General features: G+C 43.4%; 1 protein-coding gene across 1 annotated transcript; it reads right to left on the reverse strand.

Moving 5' to 3' along the window:
* Positions 1-1,909: 1,909 nt before the first annotated feature.
* Positions 1,910-6,977, reverse strand: lgi3 (leucine-rich repeat LGI family, member 3). The gene is made up of 9 exons (XM_076165102.1): positions 6,772-6,977; positions 5,388-5,459; positions 4,798-4,869; positions 3,918-3,989; positions 3,538-3,609; positions 3,158-3,327; positions 2,905-3,069; positions 2,726-2,816; positions 1,910-2,639 (listed from the first exon to the last, which is right to left on the reverse strand). The coding sequence occupies exons 1-9, from the start codon at positions 6,975-6,977 to the stop codon at positions 1,910-1,912; spliced, it is 1,650 nt and encodes a 549-aa protein (XP_076021217.1).
* Positions 6,978-9,413: the final 2,436 nt, after the last annotated feature.

Here is a 9,413-nt window from a genome sequence, read left to right on the forward strand (position 1 = left end):
ACCAATCACTTCCAACTTAGTGCCTGGACCGTTCTAACTGCTATTATGTAACTATAGACTAATATTGGGTTTACAAACTATAAAAATATCTTTCAAACAATCACAATATAATCACAACATTTGTGCAAGCTCAGAATGTATCAATCGAACCTAGCTGAGTCAGCATTCTCCTTTAGATAATCCCAGTGCCCCACCCCCCACCCCATATTGTTGGGTCTCATGCTTCTTTAATGGCTTTATCAAAATATGCTCAGTATTTCATTTACTTAAAGTGTTCAGTTAATACAGTCAGGCTACAGAAAGACAAATATCACAATAATCCTTTTTCCCAACACACCAAACTTAGACACAATTTATTTAAATACTTTAGGGTTTGCAACCAAATGTTAGTGCACTTTTGTTCATATTGCAGTACTTTTGAAATAAAAGTGCACAATACACTACTTTTGAATTCTTTCTAGCCATAATTTATAGTCATGCTTTGTTTATCTTTTGCAGAGTTGGGAAAACGGATTATTGTGATGTTTGTGCATCCAGGCATTCCCCCATGAGTTGTGTCTTTAAATCCCATTTTGATTAAATTAGGTTTGTGAGAAAATGTTCACGTTGATGTTGTGTTTGGTATCTGCAGCAGGAGGAAGAGAAGGAGGAGGTGGAGAGCTGCAAGGGGGACGAGTCAGCAGCTCTGCCAAAGGAGGAGAAGAGGGGATGATGGGCAGCACGTCGGAGAGCAGCTCCCTCTTCACCTTGCCGCACCTCACCCGCAATGACTGCGAGGTCAAATAAAGCCTTTTTATAAGTAGTTTTAATGGGGTTTTAACTTCTTTACTTTCTACTTTACTTGTACTAAAAAAATGTGTTTAGTCCACAATTATAAACTTATTGTTTAAACCTAAAGTGGTTTGAATGTTCTCTCCATTTAATAGTTATCAGTCTGAGGTAATTAAATTTAATTGTCTAAGAGTCCAGTGCATTTCACTTTAATACATTATTGTAAGTGTGTTACTGTACATAGACCAGGGAAACGTTTGTTCTCGCATTATAGCTTCACAGTTTGATTTTAACTTTTTGTTTTGGCTTATTGGGAAATTGGCATTTTCTTAAAAGATGAAGTGGATTCCTGTTTAGATTCTTGCTGTGTGTGACCTGCTCTAAGCAGTCTGTTTAAAATATTCATATTTTACTTGTGTGCTCATTGTCACCATATGTCACTTTTTTTGATGAGAGGTTTTGAAAATGAGACACAGGCATCAGGATTCATGCACATCTTGATTTGACTATAAGAGTTTATAATCAAACAATACAGTTCTTTTCAAACAGTCATACATCTGCACTTTGAAACATAGCTTATATCCAAAACAGAGGCATTGGTATCTCATATAAACCTGTCAATGTCTTAAGGTATCGTGAACATCAATATTGCTGTTTTTAAAACGTTTAGTGATGAATGAAATGTCAGATGCAAATTTCGGGCGTGCAAGCTATACAGCATAACATATAGAATCTTCATAGTATTACACTCTAGTATTATAGTATCAATTATGAAATCCCTACCAGTGAATAATTCAGTTGATGCACATGCATATCATATTTCTACACCATTTGTAAAGTACAGTATACAGCATAATAGTTCCAAAAACAGTCAGCCTAGACAAATGGTTGGCTTATCAGAAGCAGTGACGTGGCAGTGACATGACACGCTGCTGTGTATTATCACATCATTAAATTCAGATGTTAAGGGATAATGCATAAAAATAGATATGCTTAATTAGTTGCCTTGCTCAAAACATCCAGTGAGATAGCAGACCTTTAGTTACATGGCTTAAACAGTCTTATATTGCAGTCTTATATATATTTGGCACGTCTCGATAAATGCTGTCAGAATCACTTTGCTTCCCCCTTATCCTGGTTACTTGGCACTGAGATCTACCACCAGGTGCTGGTAGGCCAGGGTGTTACCTTTAAAGCTGGCAGCTAGCAGAATGTCCTTGTTGTCCACAGATACCAAGCTGAATGCCCGTGGAGCTCTCATGTTGAGCTCCTGGAAGGGCTGAAAGCGCTGAGTGAGGTCATCCCACAGGTACACCCTTGAGAAGGAGAAATCGCTGCCGAGGATGAGGTACTGGCGGAGGCCCACTGTGAACGGATACACGGCCATGGAGCCCCGCGAGGGCAGAGTCTGGATCTCTGTGAAACGCTGTCCCTCCCAGCGGAGGATCTTGGAGTCTCCAATGAAGCGTGTGAGGCACAGATAGAGAACCTTCCTCACCCAGAAGTGCTTGACCATCTGCACGTCAGCTAATTCTGTGATCTGAGAATAGAAAGCAAACTGCTTCTGGCTTCTGTTCCACTGGTAAACCACTGGTGGCTGAGAGGCGCTGGAGAGGATGAGGTGCGGCCTTCCCCCAGCATCAAGGAACTCTACATGGGTGTCACGGTGCCAGGGATGGAGAGACTGGTGAGAGTAGAAACCATTGCTGTTCCAACGATAAATACTGGTCGAGCCAGCTTTGGAACTGTCCGCTACTATAAAGTACCACTCTTCATCCAGCTGGAAAGTCTCCACAAAGTTGGGCTTCCTCACCCGAGTGGTATCAATGTCTTGGATCTTTACAAATCGCTGTGGATCCTCTTCCCACCTGTGATCACAAAAAGTCATCAATAATTAAGGTCCTTTTTTTATTGCGCGTCAGAAAGTCAACAGGAGATAAAACACAGTTCTCACTTGTAAATATGAGATCCACCGAAAAGCTGAGCCACAACCATGTACAGCGTGTTGTTGATCACCACTGGCTTACAGTACACAGCAGACCGAGCTGAGGGAGATACACAGATACCAAAACACCATCACGAAATCATTTTCTTAAACATGCGAGAGAACTTTTCACAAAGGCCCAAACTTACAGGTAATGTTATGATACATCCTGAAGACCATCTCCACATGATCCCAGACGTACAGGGTGCAGAACCCTGAATCAGGTTGGGCGAAGGCCACAAACTGATCTTCATTAAACTCATAGGACTCCACGGACACAGAGTGAAAGGGGAAGGTTTCATAAACAGCAAAATCTACAGGAATAGAGACCAGGAGACCAAGAATTATGCCTTATGACATCACTTTTGGTATAAATTTGAAAAGAGAAGATTGAAGTGAAACCTGCGCTGATACAGTTGAAGTCTCGTGGTGCAAGATCGTGAATTCTGCGCCCCTGGAATTCAAAGGGGCTGGCACAGTAGATGGCCGGAACAGAGGTGTTAGTTTTCTCCATCCAGTCCACCAGCCACTTGATTTTACAGTCACAGCGAAAAGAGTTACCGCGCAGGTCTCTGAGGAACAGGCGAGGAAAAACAAGAGACATGGTTTTGAGTTCATCCCAGAGAGGAACAACCCCACCCACACACTTACGGCCAGACGAGTGCGGCCGTGGACTAAACCCTTAGGGGACCCAGCAAACCACTGTTTTGTAGTGACAGATCGTGGGGTCAAACCTCAAAGCACATCAGACAGTGTTTTGATCTCAGCGCCGGCACACTTACAGATCCGTCAGTATGTCCAGATGTTTGAAGAGCTCTCTGGGCAGCTGCTGGAGGTTGTTGTTTGAGAGAGATCTATGAAGAATGAGAAGAAGAAGAAGAAGAAGAAGAAGAAGAAGAAGAAGAAGAAGAAGAAGAAGAAGAAGAAGAAGAAGAAGAAGAAGAAGAAGAAGAAGAAGAAGAAGAAGAAGAAGAAGAAGAAGAAGAAGAAGAAGAAGAAGAAGAAAAAGAAGAAGAAGAAGAAGAATATATTAGTTTTGATGGTTTTTATGGCATATTAGCTCATAGGAGACAGGGAGACTTATGTTGATGATTTTGGAACAGAGATGCAATATTTAATGAAAACCCCATTTACTGATTGTATTGCCAAGCGAGTAACTCACAGATGAGTCAAGGATTTGAGGCCTCTGAAGGTGTTCTTTGACAGAGCCTGGATGTCGTTATTCTCAATGAACCTGAGGAGGAACAAACACAAAACAAGAGGAGGCATAGCTGGATCGAACATTTGAAACACTGAGGAGCAGTCGATGATAAGACTTCATTCCAAGTCCCTGACTAATCTCAATATGTTGAGACGCCGACCTCAGCAAGAATTATCCGACTGTACTTCTCAGCATCATTTGATCCGGCCCGGCTTTGAGTAGTTTATAAAACAGGAGGAGGTGGTCGGGCAGCCAGCTTGGGCTCAGACTCTCTGGAGATGTGTGGTATGAAAATACGACTTTATTAGCATTTGCAGTGAGTGGCCTAATGTTTCTGGGCTGCAGCCAAATCTACAATCGCCAGCCTGAGGCACCGGCGTTCAAACTGAATCAGCATAATAATGTTTTCTAAAGACCATCAATTCACCAAATGTTCAGCTTTATCACACTACACAGAGGCAGTGTGTTCTCTGTACTGAGTGTTTTATATAGGATTTATTGTTGGCAGTCTTTCCTGCAGACATCCCCTCTGAAATCTGACATCGCAGCTTCAATTCCAGTTTGATTATTTTAAGTAGGACCATCGATCAAAAAGTTTGTTTTAAATGGCTTTGCATTAGACGCAAGACAGCCTAGATCAAACTAATGGGTCACAAGGGTATAAGCTCATAAGAGAAAAAGGAAACTCACGATCAGTGTTGTATGTGTAATTCTTACCGGTATTTTCAGATATTATTATTGACTGAAAATATAGTGGACTTGTGAAAACATTTGGATAAATGGATTAAATGTACGTCAAATCATTTCAAAGTAGTGAAGCTACATTAGGTGAAATACTTACAGGTACTGCAGGTGAGACAGACCAGCAAACGCATCATCAGCAATCATGGTGAAGGTGTTGGAGTTCAACAGCCTGCAGAAGAGAAGCAATAATGGGGATATGATATCATATGACACACAGAGATAAAAAAGGAATCATATAAATAAGTGATATAAGTAAAATAGGCCCCATTTGTAAATATGAGGCTAACGAAACTGATGCATTTACACACACACAGGCCCACACACACACACACGCACTTAAACACACACACACTCTTTACTGCATTTGAGGAGACAAATGGTGCTTTGTGCAGCAGAGCAGAGCTGAAGGGAGTTAGTCATTGGCGATGACAATGATACAGAGACACTTTACTGTCATTACTGCTATGTCACCACTGTTTTCAATAACCATTCATTTGTAGTGGCCTGTAGTCCTTTCATTGTCACTGTAAAACCAACGAATATGTTCACGTGCCAACATACTGGCTGTTGGAAAACATACTCATGACGTCAAGTGTTGTGACTGTATCTTTAATGAGACAATTGTGAACTTAATTGGCAGAGGAGAGATGATGCGGATGCAGATGTTGCAGCAGCGTGAGCACTCACAGGAACTGCAGCAGGTGAAGGTGTGAGAAAGCTCCTTCTGGTATCGTAGTGAAGGCTGCGTTCACCATCGTCCTGTTCACGAAAACAATGACATCGTTTTAAGGTCAGATGGGTCTGGTCAGGTCACACAGGCAATGCCAAAGCTTGGACATGTGACATGATTCATGATTGCAAACTGTGTCTTCTGAGGTGATATGATTCCCTTTTCTCCGGCTTCTCTTGACTGAAGATATTTGTTAGTGTCAAATCTGTGATGTAAATGTGAACAAAACATCACAACGTAGGATTGGAACTTGATATCTCTGCAATCCTTTTTGTGAACAGTATAAATTCGAGTTCAGTTCACTTCTAAAAAGATCCTGACGTAAACACATTATTCTAGAAGACTGGGACACGAAATGCTGATTTTTCGTTTTAGACCATTTTTTCAAACAGTCTTTGTACATACATAAATATGAATATATAAAAGGTAGAAGTTAGAACAAAGAATGACTCTTCCAAAAACTTCCAAAATACCAGAACTTACCCTCCTGTCTTCTGTTTGTCCCCATAACGGACATACAGCAACATTTTTACTTTGCATAGCAACATCATAGCAACAGACCTGTTTATTTTTATCAGCAAGGACAAGTCAGCTGCACTGTGAAAGCCTTTCATTATGTGAAAAGGACAAAGTAGTGACTGTAATGTCAGAAACATGACAAGAATCATCAACATCTCAAAACTCAACTAAAAATAAAATTATTTATAGGAAAGTAAAAAACATCTTTTATATATGATGTTTTAATGTTATTCCATCCTCACTGAAGTCTGTCCTTGCAGTTTACATTTCAGGGACAACTAAACCTGTAAAAATAAAAACTAGGACGCATGACTGCCCGCTTAACTTCATCTTCTCTTTTGTAAAACGAAGGCACCTCCAGTCCTCCTTGACTGTTTAAACTCAACATTAAATCCACAGGCAGGGTTGACGGCTGATGGGCTCGATATCAGATGAACATGAGCACCTCGTAACCTTCTCAGCAAAATGGGCCCACATCAAGTGTTACGTTGTTCCATTTCATTATATCACGCTCCACTTACTCAGAGTATCTCTCTGCCCTCTTCAAGATTGAATCTCTCAGAGGGGAAGCGGGTCTTTAGCAGTGAGATGGGAAATCTATTGTTAGTATAGAGCTCTAAGATTTCTCTGCATCTGAACTCAGCATATAGTAAAATGGCTTTATTATTACGTAACGGACCCATATGGCCCAGCCTATGACTTCATACATCATGCCATCCTGGGAGCAGACATGACAAATACACAAGCCTGCATGCAGATCTGACTTGATACAGGTTATGAGAAGATGCTTGAATTGTATGGAGGAATGTTTGCTGTACTCACAGAGAGATAATCCCAGGGGGGAAACTCTTGGGAATAGCTTTGGTATCCACACAGAAGGCACTGTCTTTGGTGCAGGAGCAGGTCGCAGGACAGCGAGGGATCTTTGGGGCTCTCCTGGCATCTGACACCCCCAGCAGGCAAAGGAACAGACACAAAGTGGACAAGCAGAACAGTCTCGGAGGACTCCTCAGTCTGACGTCCAGCATCCTTGCAAGTTGGGAGGAAATAAAGCGAAAGGTGTGTGTGTGTGACCAGGCTTCTTTAAGTTTGGTTTTCCTCTCTGTGCTAAAGTGGCTCGTTGAAAACTGACGACGAGCCTGCCTGCAACCCAGCAGCTTTGATGACGCTGAGCCGAGAGGTGAGGGAGGGAGAGAGGGAGAGAGGGAGAGCGAGAGAGAGAGAGAGCGAGAGAGTGGAGAGAGAGAGAGAGAGAGAGAGAGAGAGAGAGAGAGAGAGAGAGAGAGAGAGAGAGAGAGAGAGAGAATTTGCACTAATCCAGGGAGGCTGCAGAGCATCCACACCCGCAAAGGATACAGGGGACCACCCCACTCCTTCCCTTCCCTTCCCTTCCCTTCTGTCTCTCTCTCTCTCTCTTTCTCTCTCTCTCTCTCTCTCTCTCTCTCTCTCTCTCTCTCTCTGGGATCTGCCGTGAGAGTGCAGACTGCAGGAAGCAGAGGCTGCTTTCTCTGCAAAGGGACCTGTGAGCTGTGCTGCTGACAGTGAATTATTTACTATTGCACCCGCAGATTCCTAAAAGGGAGCTGGGGGCTGTGGGGTCGGGTGGGGTAGGATGGGGGTGCAGGGATGAACCTCTGTGAGCCTCTTATGAGGTGTGAAGGCTCGTCAAGCAAGAGCAGGGATAACACCAGACAGGGAGCCATTATGGAGTGTGTGCTACGCATGTGTGTGTGTGTGTGTGTGTGTGTGTGTGTGTGTGTGGGTGGGTGGGTGTGTGTGGGTGGGTGGGTCTGTAAACACATTTCTAAACAGCCACAAGATAGTCAGTCAGTCAGTCAGTCAGTCAGTCAGTCAGTCAGTCAGACAGACAGACAGACAGACAGACAGACAGACAGACAGACAGACAGACAGATAGATAGATAGATAGATAGATAGATAGATAGATAGATAGATAGATACAGACTCATGCCACAAGAGGTCGCTGTGGTCCACATAAACACTATCTCCCGTGCGGGCAGCAGCCCAGTGCAGCGTGTGATCACTGGCACGGCTGCAGCCTCCGTGCCTGGCATCACCAGCCTGCCATCACTCACACAACAGCGCTATTGTCATAACATTACTGCCCCGCCCCCCCTCCTTCTATTTGCATAACACTGAGGTCTCCCCACACTGACGCCCCCCCACATACACGCACACCGACCCACACAAACACAGATGGAACATGTGGCACTCAGCAGTGTTGCACTCTGTGCATGAGGCGTGCAGCTCCTTCTTCTGTTTTCTGTTCAGAGTTTGTGTCCCTGTAAACACTCAGTGTCTCATCCCTGAGCAGGGCCTGCTGTACTATTGTTCTGCGTACCAGATGATAAATGCACAAAAAGTACTCTGTAGTAGCTGTAGTGTGTACCAACAATCAGGTTCTGCAGGGTCAAGTACTGTCTACCAACAGACTTTTCTGCACACAATGAATTCATGTGTGAATCAACAACAAACTTAAGGGTGGCGCCTCTTTGTGCCATGCACAGTTAAAGGTTGTCATTTCCTGTAAAGCTGCGTGCTCTTATTGTCTTTGCTTTTCAGCTTTGCCACAATGTGTTTGTGTGTATGCTGAGTTTTTTTGTTCCAACTCTATACCTGGATTTAAGTAAGTTATACGGGGCGAGGAGTGCTTTAGTCCTGTTAATGCCTGAGCTTACCCCTCATTGGGCTCCACCCAATCTAAACCTCCGGTGGGAACCAGGATAATTGCATGGCACAGACAGCAGAGCATGAAACAGCAGCTGGAGATCCTAACGTGCCCTCTGTGAGCTGCATGAGGAATCCAGAGCTCTCCCAAAATACTCACCATGCAACTTTAGTCACTTATATGCAGAGAAAAATGTTCGACCTAAAATGAGTCATTTACTACTTCAGAACACAGATGGTTTGCTCCTTAAACCAGCTGTTATGTGAGCAAGAAGGACAATCTCCAATTAGTTTGACCCATCAAATTTGAGATCAGTTTTTTTTATCGACATTGGAGTGTTTATCTGGCTTTGTCACGTTTATTGCTGCATAACCTGTCAAATGATTCGGGGATCTCCCTCCCTCTCCCTCTCTCTCACTCCCTCTCTCTCTGTTTCTGTGTCTCTTGATCTCTCTCTCTCTCCTTGAAGATCCACAGCCTTTTGTTTTCAGATGATCACTTCACTTTGGAATTCGCTTTGATATTTTGTTTTATTAGTTGGACAGAGTATGAATACGCTCGTGCTGTGTGTGATGTCAGTCTACAGTGCAGCAGCAGCAGCAGTGAGGATAATCTTTGAAGACTCTGCGTGTTCCTGCAGGCGGTACACAACATTAACAGCTGCCATTCTGGAGCGTCCTTGTTTCATTTCCAGATTTCGGGTAATAAAGTAACAGCTCAGCCAAGTAACCGCTCACAGAGAGAGAGAGAGAGAGTGGAACATTAGAGGGAGCGCCAG

Source organism: Genypterus blacodes, unplaced genomic scaffold (assembly GCF_046128005.1).
Source record: "Genypterus blacodes isolate CSIRO-AG114 ecotype Tasmania unplaced genomic scaffold, CSIRO-AGI_Gbla_v1 ptg000141l_1, whole genome shotgun sequence".
Lineage (NCBI taxonomy): Eukaryota > Metazoa > Chordata > Actinopteri > Ophidiiformes > Ophidiidae > Genypterus > Genypterus blacodes.